Raw genomic sequence first — 27561 nt, forward strand, 5'->3', positions numbered from 1 at the left:
ATATAGATAAGGGTAGTGCAGTGGATGTGATCTACATGGATTTTAGTAAGGCATTTGACAAGGTTTCACAAGGTAGGTTTATTCAGGAAGTCAGAAGGCATAGGATCCAGGGAAGTTTGGCCAGGTGGATTCAGAATTGGCTTGCCTGCAGAAAGCAGAGGGTCATGGTGGAGGAAGTACATTCGGATTGGAGGGTTGTGACTCGTAGTGTCCCCACAAAGACTGGTTCTGGGACCTCTGCTTTTCGTGATTTTTATTAACAACCACCGCTCAATACAAGAGGACATGGCTTTAAGGTAAGGGGTGGGAAGTTCAAGGGGGATATTAGAGGAAGGTTTTTTACTCAGAGAGTGGTTGGTGCGTGGAATGCACTGCCTGAGTCAGTGGTGGAGGCAGATACACTGGTGAAATTTAAGAGACTACTAGACAGGTATATGGAGGAATTTAAGGCAGGGGGTTATATGGGAGACAGGGTTTAAGGCTCAGCGCAACACTGTGGGCCAAAGGGCCTGTTCTGTGTTGTACTATTCAATGTTCTATGAAAAGGTGTTCCAGTGATGACAGCACAAAGGCTGCAGCGATGGTCTCTTTTCTTAGGTCACATGTATGACTTTGAACAAAAAGGGACCAAGCAACACAGATGGTTTGTCACGTTTACCACTGCCGACTTCAGAGATAACTGCACAAATGGATTCAGCAGAGGTTTTTCACACAATGATAGTTGAACAATTACCAGTGACAAACAGCCTCATTGAAAGAGAAACACGCAATGACCCTATGTTGTCAAAAGTGTATGACATCACGGTAAAGGGATGGCCAGTGCGTGGTAACACACAGTTTCCAGCCTTTTCAGCGAGGAAAGAGCAGTTGTCGGTGTGTCAGGGAACACTAATGTGAGGTTCACGAGTTGTGATTCCTCCCAAGCTACGCACCAGAGTGCTGGAGGAACTGCACAAGGGGCACCTGGGTACCGTGAAGATGAAAAGTCTTGCCCGTGCCTGTGTGTGGTAGCCAGGAATTGATAAACAGATTGAGGACTTGATCAAGAACTGCTCTGGATGTCAAAAGGTCCAGAACACACCACCACAAGCCCCTCTCCATCCATGGGAGGGGCACACATCACCATGGCAACGAGTGCACATCAACTTTGCTGGACCATTCATGAACTCTATATTTTTAATCTCCGTTGATGCACATTCCAAATGGCCAGAAGTCATCAAACTGAGGACAACCACATCGGAAAAGACCATTACAGTTCTGAGGGCCAAGTTCGCCAGGAATGGCATACCAGAACAATCTGCACAGACAATGGACGATACTTTGTCTCTGAAGAATCCCAAAGTTTTGTGAAGAACAATGGAATCAAACACTTTACATCTGCCCCCTACCATCCATCCACAAATGGCTTGGCAGAAAGATTTGTGCAGACATTCAAGAAAGCCATCAAGGCAATGGACAGCGAAAATCGACCACTGCAACACAAGATAGACAACTTCCTCCTTGCCTATCGTAATGCAGTACATGCAACCACTAATCAGACTCCAACGATGATGTTTCTGAACAGGAATCTGAGGTCCTGCCTGGATCTTCTCAAAACAGATGTATGGCGTGATGTGGAGAACAGACAGTTCTTGCACGTGATTACCGGACCGAAAAGTGGCAGCCAGGTACAATTCCCGCCATAGACGGGCCACTGATGTATACAGTGGAGGTGGGAGAGAACGTATGGAGACATCATGTGGACCAAATCCTGGATGCTCAGGTAAAAAACACAACACCTTGCCTGGACTCCCGACATAGAAGCAAACACTCCTGATGTGACATCAGCCTCATCTACAGATAAGCCTGTCATCAGTGCTGATGTACCTGTGGAGACTCATTCCCCAAAGCAAACATTTCAGGACAGACATTACCCGGAGAGGCAGAGAAGACCTCCCCAGAGACCTGAGCTCTAAATGGGTCTTAGACCAAAAGTTTAAAAAAAAGGCTAGTTATAATTTGTAAACAAATGGTAGGCGTTTGTATGTTAAGGGTAAACGTATTTGTTCAGCATAGTGCCCCAGTAAAAAAAGAAGTTGATATACTATTATAATAAAACAGGAGGAGTGTACCGTATAGCTTACATCAGCGGTCCCCAACCACCGGGCCGCAAGGCATGCGCTACCGGGCCGCGAGGAAACGATATGATTTGGCAATATGAGTCAGCTGAGCCTTTCCTCATTCCTATTACACGCACTGTTGAGGTTGAACGCACGCGAGGTCATTACCCGCGCGTCGTCCATGTCAACACGGGAAGGAGATCAACTCCTCGAGTCTGTAAATGACGACAGGCTGAAAATTATGTTTGACATAACATCTCTGCCGGCATTCTGGATCAAAGTCAAGGCTAAATATCCTGAGACAGCCACGGAAGCACTGAAAACGTTGCTTCCATTTCCAACATATCTCTGCAATGAATGCAACGAAAACTAAATTGCCGAATAGACTGGACATAAGGAATCCATTCGAGTATCGCTGTCTCCCATCACCCTTCGATAAGACCGTCTTGTTTCAGGAAAACAAGTCCAGGGCTCCCACTGATTCAGCAATATTGGTGCGTTGCAATGATTTTATGTGTTCATACAGGGAAAATATGCGCTGTGTGTTTAATATTAAATTCGTTAGATAAACCCTTTTAGAAACGAAATTGGGTGTATTAGCCACTTATCACCGATATTCCGGTCGTGATTAACAGCTGCCCCCTCCCGAACAGAATCGCCAAAAACGATTTATAGCAAAATACAGCACGTGCACGCATATGCAAGTCACGCATGCGCACTGGTGCCCGCGCAAGGCACCATGATCATTGTAGTCTTTTCGGGGTAAACAACGTATTTGACTACTACTGTACTTTTGTCCCCCCCCCCCCGCCAGTCCGCAAGAATATTGTCAATATGAAACTGGGCCGCACTGCAAAAAAGGTTGGGGACCCCTGGCTTACATTATAATAAGGGACTACTTTATGTTTTAGTAACACGTCATTGCATGCACTATTAGGCACATATTGATCTGTTTGTGTGTGTCAAGTTTGTACTCTACCAGTAAAGAACCATGAAACTTAGTTCCCGTCTCCAGCGTCTTTATTAATAACATAGTTGTGTAAACAGGCCACATACACAACAAATAGTAAAATAGTTAAGATTCTTAAAATAACAGTGGAAACTACTGGTTTACCATTTTTAATACTGTTGACCAAATATCAGTCAGAGCACACAGGAAGATAAGAGCCACAATGAACCTTGGCTTTGCATGTCACCTGAAAGATTTTGGATTTGCGTCACTAGAACAGGTTCAAATTCTGAATCAGATGCTAACCAGTCTAGCTTTTACTGTACACCGCAATCCAAACTCACCCTGCCAAGAATTTAAAAGGTTTGGCACAGTAGCCAAACAATTTGGTTCTAGTGCTGTCAACAGTCTGGGGTCTGTGCAAACTGCCATGTAACATCAAGGAGCACCAACCAAATGCCACTCTCCTTACCTCATATGACACTTGTTCAATGCCAAACATAGAAAATGCTGGAGGAACTCAGTGAGCCAAAAAGCCTCTATGGAGGGAGATGGACAGCTGAGATGTTGGACAGTCCTGGTGAAGGGTCTTGACCCAAAACATCGACTGTCCATTTCCCGCCACAGTTGTTGGGTGTACCGAGTTTCTTCAGCACTTTGTGTTGCTCCAGATTTACAGTATCTGCAGTCTGTTGCATCTCCATAGAAACAACATTAAAGCTTTCTGAAAGGCTCAGATGTGTGATTTGTTAATACATTAATGCAAATCGCTCTTAGCAATCTAGTGGGCTGGGTATTTTTAATGCAGTAATGGAGGCAACAATGGGTAGACAAAGCATGGTTAGTCCCAGCTGTATCAAGATAAACTTCAAGCACTTTAAAAAAAAAACAACTCCTCCAGGACATCTTCAACCATTTTAGATAAGATTTAGCCATAATATCGGAGGGTAGAGCGAAGTTAAGATAGCGCTGAACGACTATACCTTTGCTTGCATCTTCAGAAACAGCTCTATTTCAATCTTTGATAACTTTTTCTTTTGAACATCCTGACCTGGAGCTACACTCTGACTTTGGTTCTTTGTAGTAATGAGACCTGCTCTCAGGCCTTCACGACCAGCCACGTTTTGATATGCCAAGGACCCGGCCTGGAAGACTAGTGCGCCTTCAGGGTGTCTGTGTTTTTATCGATGCTTTGCCGCACACTTGAGTGCTTGGTGGATGGCACTGATGCTTTTGCTGGTGGGAGAGAGCTGGGCTTTGGGGTTCTAACATTTAACTGTCATTCATTCTTTGGGGCACTTGTCTGTTTTCGTGGATGTTTGTGCAGAAAAAGAATTTCAGGATGTATATTGTATACATTTCTCTGACATTAAATGTACCTATTGAACCTAATACTCAGCGCAAAAGAAAATCTACGACACTGGAAATCTGAAATTAAGCAGATTTCAGAGTACTCAGACAGTCAGGAAGCATCTGGGAAGAGAAACAGTATGTTTCAGGGCTGCAGGTATTGAACCTGAATTGCCTTTCCACAAGGCCTTTCAGTCGTAATTTATGTTTAGCAAAAATGCTCACAAAACATGCTGCACAATATGTTACAGGTGGACAATTAACTTGCCCTAACCACGTGACACCTTTGAGAGTTGCAAGTATTTGCAGAATACCTTTTTTTGAGATTACCGATTTAAAAAAAATACAGGTCACTGTATTCACAACCTCATTACTTTTCTTTTTGTATTGCAGAATAACATACCAGAATGTGTAGTATTCCAGATCTGAGTTCCCAGATCAGTTGCATTAGCTTGACCGGTGTTGCCCTCTTCGGATTTGGTGGTTGACATAGTAACCTTCTTCGACTGTTTTTTGGGGAAACCAGGTAAGGAAGCTTGCAAAGTATCTATCCCACAGATTTTGACAGCCTTCTAGTGAGTAAAGAGCACATTGTGTTAAGAGAGAACCACATTCCTCTCAGTATGTATCACTGTGTAGCTAGACACAGTTCAAAGGCTATCTATAATTTTGCTACAACATAACTATTGTTGGCAGAATTTCAGATGGTGACAAGAGGGCATACAGGACAGAGATTTATCAGCAAGCTAAAGTGGTGCTGCAACAACCTTGCTCTCAATTTCAGGAAGACCAAAGAACTGATTGTCGACTTCAGAAAGGGTAATAGGAGAGGCACACCAGTCATTACAGAGGGAGTAGAGGTGGACAGAGAGTGAGCATCTTCAAGTTACACATTATTTTCTTATATGTATTGCATTGTACTGCTGCCACAAAGACAACAAATTGCACGACATAAAACTGATTCTGATTTAAATACTCATCAGGCTTCTGTATTATTGCTCCTGTTGCACAATGCTTCCTGTCTCACTTTTAAACAGTTAGCAATCATTGACCTTCCAATTTGCTGATATGTAATGGAAAGCTAAAGCAGAAAATATTCTCTTAATTTTCAGATCTTATGCAACAGCTTCTCACACTTTTCTCTCAACACCTACCACTTCCACAATCAGTGCTCAGGCAATGTATCATAAGTACAGCAAGCTTTCAGCAACAAACTGATATAGAATGTCTCAGAGGCAGAAGGGACTACAGATAATGTAGATGGACAGGATCATTGCTAGGAGCTCAACTCACTACAATACCTGGAGAAGATGCTCTTCTTTTTTGCGTCGCTCCTCATCTAGGATTCTTTTCTGCCGCTTGGAAATGACCCGGGTGAAGCCGTCATTCAGGGGGGATATGGTTTCATCGTCGGCTGAAACTGCTGGGTGATCATCAATGATCACCACACCTATGGCATGGAATAAAGAGGTGGAGAGAGAAATAAAAAAGTGCAGATATCAACAAACTGAAATAGAAAATGCTGGAGACATTCAAGTCAGGCAGCACCTGCAGAGAAAAAAAATTGTCAAGTCCCTTTGTCATCAATTGCGTTTCTGATAAAGATAATAACCCTAAATTAACACACTTATTCTCTTTACACAGATACTGTAATAACCCAAATATTTCTGGCATTTTGTTTATCTTACAGGGACACATCTGTTTCCCCAGCCTCCCCATACGAAAGATATATCGTGAGGCAGATCAATAACAGTATGATTTAAAACTCATACATGATCCATCAATTAGCAAGGAGGTCCGAAAGTGCCTACGCAGATCCAGTAGATCAAAGATCTTCAGGAATATGGGGCTTCAAGTGTAAACAGGAGTTACATGCCCATACTAAAAAGGACTGAGTAAACAAAAGTTGCTTCCTCAACACTACGTCAAAACAGCTTTTAATAAGGCTTTAAGACATTAAGGAAATTAAACTAAAGGACAACCCACCATGAATGAGGTGGTTGTGACGAAGTAGTCCACAAGACCAGAAGAGCAGAATTAGGCCATTTGACCCATCGAGTCTGCTCGGTCATTCAATCATAGCTGATCCTTTCTATCCCCTCCTCAGCTCCACTCCCTGTATCCTTTGATGCCGCAACCAATCAAGAACCTATCAAGCTCTGCCTTAAATACACCCAGTGACCTGGCCTCCACAGCTGCCTGTGCTAATAAATTCCACAAATTCACCACTCTTTGGCTAAAGAAATTTCTCTGCATCTGTTTTAAATGGACGCCCCTCTATCCTGAAGCTGCGCCCTCTTGCCCCAGACTCACCCACCACGGGAAACATCCTTTCTACATCAACTGTCTAGGCCCCAGAGCTATCAAACATTCCTCATATAATCTTTTTACTCCTGGAATCATCCTTGTGAACCTCCTCTGAACCCTCTCCAATACAAGCACATATTTTCGTAGGTGAGGAGCCCAAAACTGTTCACAATACTCAAGGTATTGGAGTATTGTGATTCCTCAGCATCACATTTCTGCTCTTATATTCTAGACCTCTTGAAATGAATGCTAACATTGCATATGCCTTCCTCACCAACTCAACCTACAAGCTGGGGAATGGGGTTGAGGATGGGGGAAAGAGGATTAGCCATGATTCAATGGTGGAACAGACTCAATAGGCCAAATGGCCTAATTTTTCTATGACAGAATAATTAGACCATAAGACACAGGAGCAGAATTAGGCCAGTTGGCCCATCAAGTCTGCTTCACTTAATTGTCTATTTGTGACAAATGGTGCCACAGAATGCCTTCTGCAGGTTCCCTAAACAACTAAGTTTAAAGTTCAAAGCAGATTTATGATCACAGTATTATGTCAGACCGTGATTCATTTTCTTGCAGGCATTCACGTCATTATGTGGCATTCACAATCAAACAAAAATACAATAGAATCAATGAAAAACTACAGAAAACATCCAAAATAAATATCTAATATAGAAATAATTTATCGATTCAGAGAACATGGGAGTGGAATCAGTTCACAACTTAGGTGAATGAAGTTATCGATGTTGGTTCTAGAGCTTGGTAGTTGAAGGGTTATAGCCTAGACTACAAGACACAGGAGTAGAATAAGGCCATTCCATGTGGCCAGTTTACTATGACTCTCAACTCTCTTCTCCTGCCTTCTTCGTGTAACCTTTGAAGCCCTGACTAATCAAGCAGCTATAAACATCTGCTTTAAATATTTTTTTATTATTTATTTAGTTGTACAGCACAGAAAATGCCCTTCTGTCCCTTCAAAGCAGACCACCCCATCAAATCACTGATCAAGTTCATTTCCATTCTATTTGGATGTACTTCTATTTCGAGGCTGTGTTCTCTGGCCCTAGACACCCACACTACAGGAAACATCCTCTCCACATCATCTAGACCTTTCAGCATTTGAAAGATTTCAATGAGATCTCCTTCATTCTTCTAAACTCCAGCAAGTACAGACCCAGAGCCATTAAATGCTCCTGATATGATAAGCCCTTCAATTCCAGAATCGTTTTAGTGAACTTCCTTTGAACTCTCTCCAATGTCCTAGGAAAGGGGCCCAAATCTGTTCACAACGCTCTAAGAGAGGCCTCACCAGTGCATTATAAAGCCTCAACATTACATTTGCCTTCCTCATCATCTGACTCAACCTGCAAATGAACCTTTAGGAAATCCTGCACAAGGACTCCCAAGTCACTTTCCACCTCAGATTTGAGTCCAAGACCAGAGGACACAGCCTCAGAATAGAGGGGCATCCATTTAGAACACAGATGAGAAGGAATTTCTTTAGCTAGAGTGGTGAATCTGTGGAATTCATTGCCACAGGTGGCTGTGGGGGGTCAAGTAATTGGTAAGGCAAGGGTTGGTAGCTTCTCAATTAGCCAAGGCATTTGGGGCAAAGGCAAGAGATTGAGACCAAGAGGGAAATGGACCAGCAATGATGAAATGACAAAGCACACTTGATGGGGCAAGTGACCTAATTCTGATCCTGTATCTTATGATCCAACTGGCCTACAATTTCCTTTCTTCTTTCCCTTAAAGAATGGAGCAACATCTCAGTCCCTTGGAACCATTTCAGAATCTACTGACTCTTGAAAGATCACTACTAATGATCTCTTCAGCTGCCTCTTTCAGAACCTTGGGGTATAGCTCATCTGGTTCAAGTGACTTATCTATCTTCAGACCTTTCAGCTTCCCAAGCAACCTCTCTTTAGTGATAATAAATGCACTCACTTCTGACCTGACACTCTTGAATTTCTAGCTAGCGCCTTTCACAGAGAAGACTGACACATAATACTTGTCTGGCATTTCTTTGTTTCCCATTACTACTTCAGTGTAATTTTCCAGTGGTCTGATATCCACTCTTGCCTCTCTTTTACCCTTTATATAACTGAAGTTTTTTTTTGATATTTTCTTATGTAATGGGTAGCTTATCTTCATATTTCATCATTTCTCTCAAGGAATTTTTAGCTGCATTTTGCTTTTTTTTTTAAAAAAAGCTTCCCAGTCCTACAACTTCACAATAATTTTTGCTGTATTACAAGTCCTATTTTCCTTATGCTGCCTTTGACTTCTCATCAGCCAAAGTTGCTTCCTCCTCCCTTTTGAATACTACTTTTTTGGGATGCATCTATCCTGTGCCTTCTGAATTGCTATTCTGCTGTCACCCCTGTTAGTGTCCTCTTCCAAACAGGGTGGCCAACTCCTTTCTCACGCCTCTGTAATTCCCTTTACTGTACTAACTGATACATCTAACTTTGTCTTCTCCCCTCCAAACTGCAAGGTGAATTCCATCACATTATGACCCCAGGCTCCTAAGGATTCCTCTACCTTAAGTTCCTTAATAAAATCTGGTTCATTACACAACATCCTATTCCTGAACTGTTAAAGCAAGCAAATGCTCCAAGTATTTGGGATACTTCAATGACTCCAAACACTGTGCTCTGTTCTCACTGCTATCATCAGGAAGGTGGTACAGGAGCCTCAGGATTCACACCAGCAGGTTCAGGAATAGTTGTTATCTCTCAACTATCAGGCTCTTGAACCAGTGGGGATAACTTCACTCGCCCCACTGTTCTCGCAACCAACCGACTCATTTTCAAGGACCATCTGATGTTCGATATTCCTTGTTTATTTATTTTTCTTTTGTATTTGCATAGCTTGTCATCTTTGCACATTAGCTGTTCGTCCTTTTGGATTCGGTCTTTCACTGGGTTGACGAGTATGCCCGCAAGAAAATGAACCTCAGGGTTGCATAAGGTGCCATACGTACTTTGAAATTTGATACCATACTTTTGTATACATTTAAAGATATAAAGGTAAATGAATGTCAGTGAAATAAAATTTGACATGGAGATTTAAACAGCAAATGTGGAATGATATTCAACATTTTCAATTATTAGGCTCATAACAGAGGCACAACATTTTCATTAGGAGCAATCAATACAGGAAGAGCAGGAGTCTGATCTACTTTGAATATCCATTAAGCTGCAATCAGAGGGAACAGCAGCAACCAGACCCCAAGGTCAGTTGTGCTCAGTCATAAGAGCAAACTGACAACTGAACACAGAAAGCAAGCCGTAGAAGCAGCTGCGAATAATTTTCACCTTGTCATTCAAACAGTGAGAGGGACAGACTAATGCATCAAACAGTCATGCAGTACAGAATATTGCTCATTCTACCACAATGAAATATTTCCTCTTAATCATGCCAACTGTTTCCAAGTGCAATTCAATGCCTCCCAGCTGCCTGTGAAGTGTGGCTGGTTTGCTAAAGTACACACAAGGAGGAATAGTTAACTACCTAGACTCTTGCAAATCACTGGATAAATTCAGAGACAGAAGCCCTGGTTATTTCTCATCCTCCTGGTAGATGGGGGCTTGAATTGGCACAGCAAGATGACCACTGCTCTGGCTGAAATCTGACGTCTACAGAACAGAGAGGGATGGGAGTACTAACAACACTGACTATCCGAATTGTGCAGCTTCTTTCCATACATGACCATGCTTTAATGAACCAGAGAATTTTAATTATCACATGCACATTATCAAAAGTCACTTGTTAAGTGAGAGCACATACAGCCATTTATCAAACAGGGTAGCAACTGGGAGATGCAAATGTCAGACCCTAAACAAATTCAAGCCATGCATAAGGAGTTACAGAACATTACCTCTGGACTTACTTGCATAATCATTCAGGTCAAATTGCGTCAACATATCACTCTTCTCTTTAGCTTTCGCAGGGGCCAGCTTGCGGTCTTTATGCCTGTTGCTGACTTCAGCGATGGCTTGCTGGATGGCAGCAGAATCACTGGGAATAATCCTGTCCACTCTGAACACAGCACTGGCATTCTGAGAAAGAGCTGCAGGGAGGGAAGGTGCACGTTCTTCTACTGGCCTGTTCAATTAGATGGTGCAAACATACCATAATTACTTCACCTCAAAAAGCAACATAAAATTCACAGACCAAATGGCAGTAATTCTTTTCCTGCAACCCCTGAAGTAACCAATTTATGCCAAGTTATGGTTTCACAGACATTGAAAAACCTCCAGTACATCTCTAAAGGTAATTTATCATTGGCACATCAAGATATTGGCACATCTTTAAGTGAGCACACCTGCTTGTTGATGCAAATATATAACCAGCCAATCATGTGGCCACAACTCACTGCATAAAAGTACGTTGTTGGGTTCTGTTGTTCAGATAAAACATCAGAATGCTGAAAGGTAACCTAAGTGACTTTGACCACAGAATGACTGTTGGTGCCAGACAGTGGTTTGAGATTTGCAGAAACTGATCTCGTGGGATTTTCATGTTCAAGTCTCTAGGGTTTACAGAATGGTGCAAGAAAACAACGCATCCAGTGAGCAGCAGTTCTGTGGAAGAAAACACCTTGTTACTGAGAGGTCAGAGGAGAATGGCCAGACTAGCTGACAGGAAAGTGAAGGTAACTGCTCTAATAACCACACATGACAGCAGTGGTGTGTAGAAGAGCATGTCTGAATGCACAAAACATCAAACCTTGAAGTAGATGGGCTATAACAGCAGAAGACTACACTGGATTTGACTACTATACTTAATAGAGTGGCACTCAGTGTATATTGAGCTACATACAAGATAACAGTAAAGGCAAGAGGTGCTGAATTGTCCTTTCCTTCTTTCTAAGCTTCTACAATTCTCAAGAGTTCACAGGGAAGTGCTCAACCTGCATGCTCTCTGAGAAAGAAATTCGAAACCAATTTCACGGTCCTGCCCAGTTCACATCTCCTCTAAGTGATTTCCAATTAAAGGGTGGGACATAATCACAATCACTATTATTCTGGTTTGACTAAAGGGCCATGTGTATTTTTTTAAAGCAAAACATATCTAAGACTCGAGTTGTGACCTCCCAGGAGTGGTTGGGACTGTTAAGAACACAAGAGGTGGGAGCAGCAATGTTCCTAGAACTAGCTCTGCCACATCTTGACAATCAACACCCATCGATTTCTGGATCCTCATTACATATCTTACTTATCCCACACTCACCCACCTCTTATTCTTTGGAGACGACCAGTTGCGCTTCTCGTTCTTCATGGACCCAGCGTTGCTGCGGCTGTTTTTGCCCCCTGAATCCCCGGGGTTGGAGCGCCGATTCTGCCGGTCCATGCCAGGCCGCTGGCTGGAGAAGCTGCGCTTGGATGATTCCTTCTTCTGGGCGGCGTTCGGATCCATTGACTTGACTGCTCCGGGGACGCCCTTCACCAGCATGCCATCCTTGTCCCGCCTTTCCGTGAAGTCGCTGCTTTCTGAGGCGGTCTCCCACTCCTCGTTGGCCTGGTCAGAGTTCTGGTTGGAAAGGTCAGGAGACTTGGTGCCGGCGGCATGGCGGACCACTTCCCTGACCTCCTCTGTCTGGGGGTTGGGAGGGGGGTTGACTGGCAGCGACTCGGCTGGGAAGGGACTCCTCTCACCATTCATCCGGGCTGCCACCTCCCGCTCCTGCTTCAAACGGCGGAAGCGGGGTGGCTTATCCTGCTGCTGGGACCGGCCGTGACGCCGCCTCCTTGGTGGCCTGTCCAGGGGTCTCTCTGACCGTGGGGGGTGACCATCAGGGAAGCCAGGGTCCACTGTTGGTGCTGGCTTCTCTGGCAGGCTCTTGTCGTGTTCCTTGCCTGATGGGACATCTAGTGGCTTGCCCTCTGGAACCTTTGCCTGCTCCTTGGACGGTTGTTTCCTGGGAGGGGGTGCCCTTGAAGGGGGGCCCCAGCCACCCTGCTGGGGGCGGCTGCCACCTCGCGGGGCGCCCCCCCGCCCCCTTCTGGAGGGCACGCCACGTGGGGTGAAAATCCTGCCACGCGAAGTGTCGCTGAGCCGAGGTGGAGTCTTGTCCCCGAATTTGGCCGGCTCAGCCCTACCTCTCTTGTCCATCCGTCCCTGATCGGGATTGCGGGACTCCTTGGGACCCGAAGGGGCCTCCTTGTCGGAGTGGGCCACATCGCTGGCGCTCTCATGGGTCTCACTGCCAGTCTCTGAGCCCCTCTGGCGCCGTCGCTTCGGGATCTCCTCATACTCTGAGCCCTCACTCCGTGTCTCGCTGGGGTTTCTGGGCCGGAAGGAGCCCCTAGCACCCTCCTCGCCCGCTCGGTACACTGGCTCCCGGCTGCCACGGAACTCACGGCTGCGCCCCCTGCCACCTCTCCCCCGGCCCCCATAGGAGCCCCGGTAGCCCCTGCCCCTTGAGAAGAACTCCCCGCGACCCCTAGGGCGTCCCCGGCCAGCATAGCCACCCTCAAACATCTGGTCACGGTCCCTGCTGCGTCGGGGCCCACCAAAATCCTTTGGAGGTGGCTTGGATGGTTTGGCTTTCTCTGTCCTCTGGTCCTTTCCAGGTGCCTTGGCCTTCCCTCGATCATCCTGCAGACTGGTCACCGGAGGGCCTGGCAGAGACTTATTGGAAACAACAGAAGGACTGGGCTGGTTGACTTTCAAACCGGTGGAAGAGGAAGAATCGGGCTTGCAGGGGTCAGCTTCGAACTTGGATTCCAGTGGTCTGTCTTTTCCTTTGACAGCAACTTTCTCCCCAGCCGCTGGCTTTCCCTTCTCAGTTTCCTGCTCACTATCCTCCCTCTTCAGCTCCTTCAGCACTGGCTTTTTAATCGGGCCTGCTCTGCGGGTAGGTTTCTCCCCTGCCTCATCACGGCTTTTGCTGCCAGGCCGGGGACCCCAGCGGGTTTCTGTTTTGGGTTCCTTTCTCTGTGACCGGTGCACATCCTGACGGCCAGGTTTGTCCCCTTTCCTGTTTTCCTCCTGTTTGTTCTCTTTGGCCTGGTGGTCTTCCTTATGCTGCAGGAGCTCCAGGGGCTGAGGGGGTGGCCCAGTCTTCTTCACACTGTTGGGGAGCCCCGCGGATTCCCGGGGGTGATGCATCACATGTGGCTCCACCTTCTTGTCCTCATGTGAGAGCTGGGTCACCTCCCTGCGGGCAGGCATCGGCTCCTGGTCCGGTTTGCGTGCAGAATGCTGGAGCTGGGCAGACATCTCCATCCGCCTGTCCCTGCCCAGTTCTGCCTGGATGCTGCTGGGCAGTGAGTTTTGCCAAGGGCTTGGCCTCTGCTCATCCAGCCGCTCTACCAATGGATAGCGCTGCATCTGGGCAACGTGCCGGGCTCCGCTCTCTGAAACAGGCTGGAGGCTGCTCATGAAGGATTGTGGTGGCACAGCATCACGGTGTCGAACAGGTGGCGTTTCACTTCTGTGTAGTAAACAAAGCATTAGCAAACAACCAACAGCATAATATGCCAAAATAATCTGAAACATCTACTGTAAATAGTTTACAATGATCATACGATTTAAGAGTAGAAACTGGCCCATTTGGCCCAGATTATACTGTGTCATTCAATAATGCTGAAATTTTTTGCAACCCTATTCATGAATATACCCAGTGACTTGGTCTCCAGAGCCTTCCGTGGCAATAAATTCCACAGGGTCATCATCTTTTGGTTGAAGAAATTTGTCATTTCAGTTCTAAAGGGGTCTCCCTTCATTCTGATCCTAGACTCTCCTACTAATACAAACAGTCTCTCCCTCTCTGAGCTTTTCAGTACCTGTCGGTCTGCATGAGAACCCCCCGCCATCAGAAGCACGCTCAGCGATCGAGTGTTTAGTGCCATCTACCAGCCTCCCGCTCGCTGCTCCCAAGGCCTCTGCACTCGAGTGGTGTCTCAGTGCTGTCAGAGGATAGTACCAAAGTTCTGGGTCTGCAGTTTATGGACTGAACGGTGGTTCGACACACTCTCAATTTTGTGTTTTTAATATTCTGTGTTTTTGCCTGTTCTCTCTTGTTGCTGTTTGCATGATTTGTTTGTGTTTTTTTATGCATGGGGGGCACGAGTAGGGGTTTGATGTTCTTGGTGACGTGTGTGTAATCTGCTTTTGCGGTGGGTGGGTGGGGGGGGTAGTATTGATGTTTTCTTTGTTTTGTACTTTTCTGGAGAAGGCAAACCTCAGTGTTGTATACTGCATACATGCTTTGATAATAAATGTATCTTGAACCTTGATTAAAGGCACAGGGCCATCAAATACTCATGTTAAGCCTTTGATTCCTGGGATGATTCTTGCAAACCTCCTCAGGACCTGACCCAGTATGCAGATTTATCTCAAGTACATTGAAGCAAACAGTGAAGTGCTTCATTTGTGTTAACAACCAACACAAGGGTGCTAGGACAGCCCTCAAGTTTCAGTGCAAACATAGCATCCCCAAAATGCCCTGATAAAGCCTCATCATTGATGTGTAATACACTTGCCTTTCCATCACACACTGCCTGCTGTTGATGTACTCAATAGTTACATGCATCCCTTATCCAGGAGTGCTCACTGTGCTTCCACTTCTCTCTTACAGTCAGAAGAGTGGAAGCACTTGATATCATAGCCAAATCTTTATAAACAATTCTGAACTAGGCATCAGTCATACTGCTCCTTCAGGCTATTCAGAATAGACCCACTCACACTATTTTAGGCAACTGAGCTCATCTTAAGGCTTTCCAGGCAATTCAAAGTTTAAAGTAAGTGTATTATCAGGTACATACATGTCACCATATACTATCTGAGATTCATTTATTTGCAATCATTCATAGCAAATACAAAAAAATGAAAATGCACAAAGGTGGAAAAACAATGAATGTGCAAAAAAACAGTTCAAATACAAAAAAAAATAATAAATAAGCAATAAATATTGAGAACACGAGTTAAGAGCCCTTGAAAGCCAGTCCACAGGTTGTGATATCAGTTAGCGTTGGGAGTGGGTGAAGTTGAATGAAGTTATCTCCTCTGGTTCAAGAGCTTGATGGCTGGGGAGTAATAACTGCTCCTGAACCTGGTGGTGGGGGATTGAGGCTGCTGCACCTCCTGCCCCATGGCAACAGCATGAAGAGAGCACGTCCTAGATGGTGGGGATCCTTGATGATGGATGCTACTGTCCTGCGACAGCATTGTTGTAGATGTGCTTAATGGTGGGAGGGCTTTATCCATGATGGATTGTGCCTTATCTACTACTTTCTGTAGGTTTTTCCATTTAACAGCATTGGCATTATATGATTTATTAACTATTCTGGTTCCCTGAGTTTGTTTTTGCTTTGGGCACGGCAGGGTTGTTGCTGTGCAGAGCAACCATCTTAAAAATAAATTCCTTATTTCTTTAAGGGGATAATCAATAGGAAATCTAAATCACCACTGTAACCTTAGATTAAAAGGCACTTCGGAGGCAGAGCAGAGTGATGATGACGCTAAATGGTGATTCCTTTGCTTGCATCTTTGGAAACAACTATTTCCATCTTTAATATCTCTATTTTTCCCTTTCAAGGTTCTTTTGAAGACCCTGACCTGGAGTTACATGCTGACTACAGTTCTTTGTGGGAATGGGACCTGCTCTCAGGGTTTCATAACTGTCCGTTGTTTGGCATGCCAAGGGCTCGGCTTAGGAGGCCTAGGATCTCAGGGCTCTGGAGACAGGCAGATCGAAGGTTAGTGTCACGGCAAGAAACCCCTGTGTCGTCGGGGGAGTCAGAATATCTATGGCTGTGTGCACAGAGACTCCATCTTTGGGCACAGAGCATGAAAAATGCAACATAATGGACTTTTAACATTGTAAACCAGCGAGTTCTTTATGTTTCCTCGCTCTCTGTGAAAACGGAGAGAGCTCTTTCTCCTTTATCAGGGAGAGAGCCTGTGGCATGTCGAATGCTGGGTGAACAATGTAGTCTTGGGGTAACTGCAAGTCTGTGTCTTTATTGTTGCTTTGCTCACGCTTAAGTGCTCGGTGGCTCGATGCTTTTATTTTTGCTGGTGGGAGGGATTGTTGCTTGCTGCCACTTATGCGTGGGAGGGAGGGGACTTTAGGGTGCTAACATTTAACTGTCGTTCATTCTTTGGGGCACTCCTCTGTTTGCGTGGATGGATGCGAAGATAAAGCACCTCAGGATGTATACATTTCTCTGACATTAAATGTACCTTTGAAATGAAAATTATCTAACATTTCTTTGTAACTCGTACAGGACCAGTCCATTTAAAATAAACCTGAAATGCTGAAATCACATCACAGCAGCAGCGAAAATGCAATCAAAAGTTTGAAGATTGTTAGTGGTTTCTGATATGCTGTACAAGATCATTCCTTAGTGGTGGTGGCATCGGTTAAGTCTCGTGAGACCATGGATCTGCGCCTGGAAGTTTCCAGGGCGCAGGCCTGGGCAAGGCTGTATGGAAGACTGACAGTTGCCCATGCAGCAAGTCTCCCCTCTCCGCGACATCGATGTTGTCCAAGGGAAGGGCAAGGGCCGATACAGCTTGGCACCAATGTCGTCGCAGAAGTTGCCAGAACAAGGTTGAAGTCAATGTCCGACTGCCTCAGGGACTCCAGCTCCGGATTTGTCCTCAGGGTTTACTCCCGAAGCCTTTCCCATGAGTGGGTATGGCCGCAAGGCAGCGGAGGTTTGAAATCAGAGTTTTCCCTCTTTTAGATGGACTGCCTTCCCAGGCTGATGAGCTCCATCTACCCGAATCATTCCTTAGTATGAATGTAAAACTGCTGGAGTCAGTTGTGCAGAAGCAAGGCCCTTGCAGTCAACCACACTCACACTAACCCCCATTTGTTCAAGATCCTTAGCACTCTTTGCCATGGTGACTCAAGTAGTCATAGAACACTACCACACTTAAGCAGGTCCTTCAGCCCACCTAGTCTGTGCTGAACGATTATTCTGCCTAGTCAGATAAACCCGCACCAAGACTACAGTCCTCCCATCCACGTACCTATCCAAATTTTTCTCATGTCAAAAGAGAACCCGCATCCACCAGTGCTGGCAGCTCAATCCATAAGTACTTGTCTAGATGCTTCTCAAATGTCCCCTCATATTCCCTTGTATCCTCTTCACTCTTACCATAAATTTAAGCCCACTTGTCTTAAAGGCCCTCACCATGGGAAAGTTATCTATTCTCCCCAATTTTTCACACACCTCAGTCAAGTCACTTTACATCCTCCTCTGCTTTGGGGCAAACAAAACAACCTATCCAGTCTCCTTACGAATGGAACATTGCAATCTGGGCAACATCCTGAATTGCCTCTGCACTCAGTCTAGGACACTTAATCGCTCCTAAAGTAATTGCACACAATACTCCAGGTGTGGCTTTAACCAACGTTTCAAAGCTGTAACGTGACATGCCAGCTTTTAATCCACCAATGAAGGGAAGCACATCATACATCGTGCTCACTTTTAGAGATCCACGTCCCCTGTTCTTCAACACTCCCTGTGCAGCCTATATTTACCTTTACACGTTGTATCATTTCATATTTGTCAGGATTAAACTTCATTTACTGTTATTCTTTCCAGCTGATCTAGATCATGTAGCTTTAAACAAATCTCTCGCAACATCACCAATTCAGAGAATGTAACTTCTCAGTGTTTCAAAAATAAAGTCATGGAAGTATATGCAATAGAAATAAATTTCTCTTTGCACAATATTTGAGACATCGTTCAAGAAGAAAATACAAAGCTGTAGGCTTGGTATCTGGACTGAGTAAACTGCTTGATTTGTGCATACACCAATACCCACCTCTCCAAATTGTAAGTAGACTTGTAGACTTTACTCTGAACATTTCTTCCTCAAACTAAGCTGATGTGAAGCTGACATCAAGCAGCTATTGAGGTGTGCACCATATGGCCATATATTCTTTCCTTAACAGAGCAACATAAATTTTGGAGCTGGCTGAAAGATCTAGTTTTGCCATGTAAATTTCTATTGCCTCATGTGAAGCAGCACCATATCATTTTATAAAGACAAGCATGACTTACAAATTAAGGTAGCACATTCTGGTTCAAGCAGAACATTGGCCTTGATATGCACCTCATCACTAAAAAATTTATTTGCAGTTTCACTGCAAAGTAGTTACAGAAAAATCAATTTATCCTTGTACTACAAGAACACAATTAACTGCATTTTGGTGTATTGGAATGGAAGCCATTACTTGGCTAAAGCAAGACATTGTGGAAGTGACTTGAATAGCAGCTTCTCTCAGTACAAATCATCCTTGAAGATACATCAGATGCTACTGCTACCAGAATTTCACTCCACTCATTTACACACTTGTATTAAGTGCTCCCTGTACTAACTGGCCAAGCAGCATGGGACCTCTGGTTGGTATGGCCAAGTTCTACACATATAACCCATTTACCCCCAGGCATGCAATTTAGTTCCTCCCCTTTTTCGGCCACATACACAAACTGACCTCAAGCCTTTGTCATCATCTTCATGAGGTCTTATCGGCGAAGCCAGAGGCCGAATTTCTGTTGACGGGAACACATCACCAGCCCAGGCCAGCTTAGGGTCAATAGGAGGAGTGCCCCTTGAGGGGTGACGGTCAAAGGGTTCTGATCCAGAACCACCACTGTCTGAGCGCTCACGAGCCATTAAACCTACAAAAGCAGGAGAAACATATTAAACTGGATGTGCTCTTATGTGCAGTGAAAATTCCAGCTCTATGTCAGTTATGCAAGGGAACTAACAGTCTACACAGCAGATTCTGAGCAAGCTGTTCTTTAATGGACATGGGCAAGTTTCCAGTCACAAATGATCAAAATGCCAAAATAATGGATGTTTCATTTATTTTCTCAATTTTATCTCCAACTATTTCCACAAAATATCATGTTGCTATCTTTCCCTTTGCACACATTTCTATTGATGCTAAAGAGAAAGAACATCTGGTAGAGCAATTTGTGAGCAAGCTGTCATGAGATGTCACAGTATGTCAGAATTTCACTGGTAAACTGTTGTTTTGAGGCAGCAGTACATTGCAATATATAATAGAAAATATAAATTACATTAAGTACATAGATGGTTCACTTCCCATTGCTGCCTGTAAGGTGTTTGCACGTTCTCCCTGTAACCTCATGGATTTCCTTCCAGTGCTCCGGTTTCTCCCACAGCCCTAAGACATACTGGTTGTTAGGTTAACTGGTCATTGTAAATTGTCTCATGATTGGCTCAGGGTTAAATCAGGGGTTGCTGGGCAACATGGCTTGAAGGGTCAGAAGGCCTACTCTGCGCTGTATCTCAATAAATAAAAATACAATTAAATTAAATAGGTCGTGCAAAAAAAAAAGGAACAAAAGTGAGGTAATATTCATTTATCCATTCAGAAATTTAATGACAGAAGGGAAGACATTATTTTTGAAACGTTGAGCGTGTATAGTATCTTAAGGGTTGTACATCACCTTGATATTAGTGGGACATACACTTTAGAAATGCAAAGATGGCACATGGCATGCTTGTCTTCAATGTTGGGGCACTGAGTACAAGAGTAAGGAAGTCATGCTTTAGCTTAGTTAGGCTGCACTTGGAATAGTGTGTACAATTCTTGTCACCCAATTATAGGAAGTATGTGAAAGCTTTAGAAAGAACATGGAGCAGGCTTACCAGGATACTGCCCAGATTAGAGGGTAGAAACTATAAATGAGGTTGCTTTTGTTGGAGTAGAGACCGAGGGGAGGCTTTATTAAAATTTGAGTACGTGGTGCAGATAGAATAGACAGTTAGAATCTTTCTCTCAGGATAGAATTAAATACTAGAGGACGTTCAATAGGTGGGGGTGGGGGAGGGAAGTTTAAAAGATGTGTAGGGCAAGTTTCTCACGCGTTTTAAACATACCCGAAGACTGAGCCTCCACAGCTGTCTGTGGCAATGAATCCCAAATTCACCACCATCTGACTTAAAAAAAATTCCTCAACTGTTCTAAAGGAGCATCCTTGTATTCTGAGGCATCTCTGGCACTACACTATTTGAAACACCCCCTCCACATGCACTCTGGCTAGGCCTTTCAGTATTTGATAGGTTTCAATGACGTTCCCTCCCACTCATTCTTCTGCCAGCCCTCAGACAGGAAATTGGAGGAAAGGTCGCAGCCTTTCACATTGGTACCAATAATATGCACACTCTAGTTGAACATCGAGTGATAAGCTTCTAAGACTGAGACCACTCAGACTTGTGCATTCTTCAGTAAAATCGTGGCTGAACTTTCACCTTTGCACCACTCTCCTGTACTAGCCCCATAGCAGTGCACTCCCATAACATCCAAAAATCTATCTACAAGCCTTTTAATACCTTATGGAAAAAAAATGTAATCCAGGATCAGAACACAGTATCAAATTGTTGGAGGAGCAAGTTCTACTCACCCGATGGATGAACGCCAGGTGGGAAGTAGTCGATGGGGTGCCTGCCTTGCATCATACGAGGGTCCATGTAAGGAGGCATCATCATCCAACGTGGGTCATAGCCTATGGGGGGCATGGGAGGTGGCGGTGGACGGCCAATTGAGCCAGGGTACATTGGCTTCTGCTGCTGTTGTGGGTGCATAGGTGCCGACGGGGCCATGGCAAGAGGCTGTGGAGGCTGCTGTGATGGAGCCTGCTGGGAGGACGGCTGCTGATGGTGGTGCTGCTGCTGTTGTTGCTGTTGCCACTGTTGCTGCTGCTGCTTAAGCAGTTGCTCCTAAATTAAAAGGAATGACAGACCACAATGGAGTATACATAGAAACATACATAGAAAATAGGTGCAGGAGTAGGCCATTCGGCCCTTCGAGCCTGCACCGCCATTTATTATGATCATGGCTGATCATCCAACTCAGAACCCCGCCCCAGCCTTCCCTCCATACCCCTGACCCCCGTAGCCACAAGGGCCATATCTAACTCCCTCTTAAATATAGCCAATGAACTGGCCTCAACTGTTTCCTGTGGCAGAGAATTCCACAGATTCACCACTCTCTGTGTGAAGAAGTTTTTCCTAATCTCGGTCCTAAAAGGCTTCCCCCTCTATCCTCAAACTGTGGCCCCTCGTTCTGGACTTCCCCAACATCGGGAACAATCTTCCTGCATCTAGCTTGTCCAATCCCTTTAGGATTTTATACGTTTCAATCAGATCCCCCCCTCAATCTTCTAAATTCCAACGAGTACAAGCCCAGTTCATCCAGTCTTTCTTCATATGAAAGTCCTGCCATCCCAGGAATCAATCTGGTGAACCTTCTTTGTACTCCCTCTATGGCAAGGATGTCTTTCCTCAGATTAGGGGACCAAAACTGCACACAATACTCCAGGTGTGGTCTCACCAAGGCCTTGTACAACTGCAGTAGTACCTCCCTGCTCCTGTACTCGAATCCTCTCGCTATAAATGCCAGCATACCATTCGCCTTTTTCACCGCCTGCTGTACCTGCATGCCCACTTTCAATGACTGGTGTACAATGACACCCAGGTCTCGTTGCACCTCCCCTTTTCCTAATCGGCCACCATTCAGATAATAATCTGTTTTCCTATTTTTGCCACCAAAGTGGATAACTTCACATTTATCCACATTAAATTGCATCTGCCATGAATCTGCCCACTCACCCAACCTATCCAAGTCACCCTGCATCCTCTTAGCATCCTCCTCACAGCTAACACTGCCGCCCAGATTCGTGTCATCCGCAAACTTGGAGATGCTGCATTTAATTCCCTCATCCAAGTCATTAATATATATTGTAAACAACTGAGGTCCCAGCACTGAGCCTTGCGGTACCCCACTAGTCACCGCCTGCCATTCTGAAAAGGTTCCGTTTATTCCCACTCTTTGCTTCCTGTCTGCTAACCAACTCTCCACCCACACCAATACCTTACCCGCAATACCGTGTGCTTTAAGTTTGCACACTAATCTCCTGTGTGGGACCTTGTCAAAAGCCTTCTGAAAATCCAAATATACCACATCCACTGGTTCTCCCCTATCCACTCTACTAGTTACATCCTCAAAAAATTCTATGAGATTCGTCAGACATGATTTTCCTTTCACAAATCCATGCTGACTTTGTCCGATCATTTCACCGCTTTCCAAATGTGCTGTTATCACATCTTTGATAACTGACTCCAGCAGTTTCCCCACCACTGACGTTAGGCTAACCGGTCTATAATTCCCCGGTTTCTCTCTCCCTCCTTTTTTAAAAAGTGGGGTTACATTAGCCACCCTCCAATCCTCAGGAACTAGTCCAGAATCTAACGAGTTTTGAAAAATTATCACTAATGCATCCACTATTTCTTGGGCTACTTCCTTAAGCACCCTGGGATGCAAACCATCTGGCCCTGGGGATTTATCTGCCTTCAATCCCTTCAATTTACCTAACACCACTTCCCTACTAACATGTATTTCGCTCAGTTCCTCCATCTCACTGGACCCTCTGTCCCCTACTATTTCTGGAAGATTATTTATGTCCTCCTTAGTGAAGACAGAAACAAAGTAATTATTCAATTGGTCTGCCAATTGAGTATGGTCAGGTGACATCATTCACACTTCAAAGGCCTTAAATCTTTGGAACATTTTAACCCCTCCTGACTCAAGGAGGCTACCTGAACAAGACAAGTAAGAAACTACCATCACTTGCTTCAGACCAACTTTCATTCATCATCTTCTGGGGGTAGGAAGGACCTGTACAAAAGGGACAGGTTGCACTTGAACCAGAGGGGGACCAGTATTCTTGCGGTACTAGAGATGTTGGGAGTGGTTTAAACTAACATAGCAGGGGATGGGAACCAGGATGATAGAGCTGAGGATGAGTCAGCAAGTTTAAAGTAGATGATGGATGTAACATGAATGTAAACATACGAGGAACGTTTGACATCTTTGGGCCTGTACTCAGTGGAATTTAGAAGAACGCAGGGGGTTCTTATTGAAACTTACCAAATGTTGAAAAGACTAGACAGGGTGAATGTGGAGAGGGTGTTTTCTATGGTGGGGGTATTCAGAACTACAGGGCACAGCCTCAAAATTGAGGAACAGAAGTAAGGAGGACCTTTTTTTTTTAGCCAGGGAGTAGTAAATCTGTGGAATGCTCTGCCACAGACTGTGGTGGTTTAAGCAGGAAGTTTCTCACTTCCTTATCAGTTAAGGCATCAAAGGATATGGTGAGAAGGCAGGTGTATGGGGTCCATTTGGATCTGGGATCAGCCATGATGGAATGGCAGAGCAGACTTGATGGGCTGACTGGCATAATTCTGCTCCTATGTCTATGGTCTTACCTATACAGGCCCCACACTTAGCTCTTGTATATTCTAACAAAAACTACTCACTGCAATCTGCAGTATGCAATTTCCCTTTTAAGTAATATATTTTTGAACCGTCTAAATGAACTAGCTATCTCATGACCGTTTGAAGAACTCGGCACTTTTAAGTGGATAAAGGTACATCACCATTGTTGAGAGGAGGGGAGGACTCCCAGCCAGACTAAAATGCCGGGGTATTAAACCTGCATTACCTAGCATCTTGTTAGCAAATATACAGTCTCTGGAGAACAAGACTGAGCACCAAAGTGTAAGATTGCTGTCTCAGAGGGAAACAAGGAATAGTTGCATTGTGCTTCAGGGAGACAAGGCAGATATGCTGGTAAGACCCAAGGGTTTCTGAATTGACCAGACTGCTGATTTGGAAAAATGCAAAAAGGTTGGAGGAGCGTGGGTCTGTGTTGCATTGTAAATTTTTATGGTGTTCAGATGCAGTGGTCTTCAAAGATTCAAAGTATATTTATTATTTAAGTATGCACTACATAACCCTGTGATTCTGTTTCTTACAGGCAGCCACGAAACAAAGAAACATCATGAAACCAATTCAAACATTAAACATCCAACGTGCAAAAGAACAAATCATGCAAGTGGCAAACATGAGCGAATAACAATATTAATCAAAATACAGAGTCCTTGAAACAGTCTAGGAATGTTCAGTGTAGTTCACTTCAATTTAGTACTGTTGTTAGTTGACTGCAGGCCACAGAACTAGTTTATGAAGTGCCCTGATCAAAAAAAAAAAATCACACAAAATAGCAATAGAAAGGTGTAAACAGAAATCAGGAACACATAACATTTACTGCAGAGCCCTCAAAATCAAGCCCAATTCACAAAGTACGCTGATCAAACCTTGTCCTAGTCCCAATACTCCTGCATCTTCATCCAGCCACAGCAAGCAGAAGGGAGTGGAGGACAGTCAAACGCAGGCAGACAGTACTGACCATCTGCTTCCCTTCTGCTCTTTTACTCGTGGATATCAATCTTGTTCAATGCTTTATTTGTCTAGATCAGCGAGTAACGGAACCAATCATGGGTTCACGCTCCACCATTAGGCCGCATACTCTGTTCCCAACCTGGCTCTTAACCATGCTGAATTTACGTGGAGACAGGAAAAGCTCCAATTCACTCAGTCGGACCACAAACACATCAAAATGTAAATTACAGGCTTCCACTGCACACAGATTCAGAGTAGAAGTAGTAGTTTTGTGAATTGTCTGAAGGATGTCACCATTGGTTGTGCTGGTTGCTCACACATGTTTCCCCAACATGGAACATCTAATGATTAAGTACTGACCATTCTACTTACTGAGTTCTCTCCTCTATGATCCTGGCTGCAGTTTACATTATGCCAAAGGACCATGTTAAGTATGCACTTGAGGTACGAGTACCTTCATGAGCAAAGAAACAGCCTACCCTGGGGACTAGAGTCAAGCTGTTTGAAGAAATCTATGCCCAGTTATCAACATAGCACCTCCAACACTGGGGGAGGGAAGTGTCACAACACATTTGACCACTGCTGTAGTATTATGAGGAATGCCTAGACTGCAATTTAGGAAATCAAATCTCCTGACTGCCCTACTAACTGCACACAGGTAAAGGCTAAAGAGCAGTCTCCAGAGATAAGGACAACAAAGAGGTAGTCGCAGGAGACAGAGGAGCAAGGGATTGTTTCAGGTCAATGGACTAGGCTGTGTTCAACAACTCAGAACAAATACACCACGGATGTCAGAGACTATAAAATCAGTTGTTTACAAGTGTGTCCCTACAAAACCCAGTCTCCCCAAACCAGAAACCCTGGATGAACCACGAGATCCATAATCTGCTGAGAGCCAGTTCAGAGGCATTCAGGTCTGGCAACCAAGTAAAATACAAGGCGGCCAGATAAGATCTCTGGAAAGCCATTTCAGGTGCAGAGTAGCAATTCTAGACCAAATTCGAAGGATGCTTGTCAGCTGTGGCAAGGCTTGAATGCTGTCAAAGTAAACCGTCAAAACATGGAAGCACTTTCACGAACTCCCACAGATTTCCACCCCCCCCCCCCGAAGACCCTGAGATTTCAGTCTCTGAGGCCGACACAAGAGCATCCTTCAGCAGGGTTAACCCACAGAAAGCAACCAGCCCAAATTGGGCACCTGGCCAAGTACTAAAGACCTGTGCAGATCAACTGGCTGGAGTGTTCAACAATATCTTAAACTTCTTGTTTCAGCAGTCTGAGGTACACAAGTGCTTCAAGCGGGCTTCAATTATAGCAGTGCCGAAGAATGCCTCAATGACTATCGTCCAGTAGCAAATACATTCACTGTGATGATGTGCTTTGCAAGGCTGCTGATGAAATATATCAACTCCTGCCTGAGACGTGACTTGGATGCATTCCAATTTGCCTACTGGCATAACAGGTCAACAGCACATGGCATTTCACAGTTTCTTCAGGACACCCTGAAAGATCTGGACAGCAAAGATGCACAAGTCAGGATGCTCGGCATTCAATACTATCATCCTCTGAAAGTGAATCAATAAGCTTCAAGACCTTGGCCTCAATACATCCTTGTACAACTGGATCCACAATTTCCTTACTTGCAGACCTCAGACAGCTCGGATTGGCAACACCATCTCCTCTACAATCTCCACCAACACAGATGAACCACAAGGTTGTGTGCTTAGCCTCCTATTATACTTGCTTTATATTTATGCCAGTTTGCTGATGACATTATCATTGGCCAAATCAAAGGTGCTGATAAATCGGTACATAGGACAGAGATTGAAAATCTGGCTGAGTGGTGCCATACAACAACCTCTCACTCAACATCAGCAAGACCAAGGAGCTGATTATTGACTTCAGGAGGAGGAAACCAGAGGTCCATGAGCCAGTCCTCAACAGGGGATCAGAACTAGAGAGGGTCAGCAACTAAATTCCTTGGAGTTATCATTTCAGATGATCTGTCCCAGGTCCACCACGCAAGTGCCATTATGAAGAAAGCGTGGCAGCATTTCTACACTCTTAGAAATCTGTTTATTCAGCATGTCATCTAAAAGCTTGACAAACTTCTATAGATGTGTGGTGGAAAGTACACCTTTCAAGCTGGTTGCATCATGGCTTGGTATAGAAACACCTACAAAAAGTAGTGCATACAGCCCAGCCCATCATGGATAAAACCCTCCCCACCATTGGGTACATCTACATGGAGTGCTGCTACAGGAAAGCAGCATCCATCAAGGGCCCCCACCATCCAAGCCATGCTCTCTTCACACTGCTGCCACCAAGAAGGTGGTACAGGAGCCTCAGGACATAAGCCACCAAGTTCAGGAACATCCTCAATCATCAGGCTCTTGAGTCAGAAAGGCTGATCTCACTCAACTTCACTCACCCTATCACTGAACTGTTCCCACAACCCATGGACCCACTTCTCAAGGACTCCAGTTATAAAATCAGATACAACTTTGATCAAAAGCAGAAAGTGCCAAGAGACCTCAGCCAGTTAAGCAGCTTCTGTGGGAAGAGAAACCAGCTACGCTTTGGATCAAGGCAAGCAGAGAATTTAAATA

General features: G+C 44.7%; 1 protein-coding gene across 3 annotated transcripts in view; it reads right to left on the reverse strand.

The window, feature by feature from the left end:
* LOC140198198 (protein PRRC2A-like) overlaps positions 1-27561 on the reverse strand; it is a 141108-nt gene that overhangs the window by 50960 nt on the left and 62587 nt on the right. For all 3 annotated transcript variants that reach the window (XM_072259227.1, XM_072259226.1, XM_072259225.1), the window contains 6 exons: positions 21114-21429; positions 19172-19358; positions 11948-14149; positions 10601-10815; positions 5700-5848; positions 4802-4970 (listed from right to left, as the gene is read on the reverse strand). In XM_072259227.1, the coding sequence (XP_072115328.1) occupies positions 4802-4970; positions 5700-5848; positions 10601-10815; positions 11948-14149; positions 19172-19358; positions 21114-21429 (3238 nt within the window). The remainder of the gene's footprint in view (positions 1-4801; positions 4971-5699; positions 5849-10600; positions 10816-11947; positions 14150-19171; positions 19359-21113; positions 21430-27561) is intronic.

This window comes from Mobula birostris, chromosome 5 (genome assembly GCF_030028105.1).
Source record: "Mobula birostris isolate sMobBir1 chromosome 5, sMobBir1.hap1, whole genome shotgun sequence".
NCBI classification, from domain to species: domain Eukaryota; kingdom Metazoa; phylum Chordata; class Chondrichthyes; order Myliobatiformes; family Myliobatidae; genus Mobula; species Mobula birostris.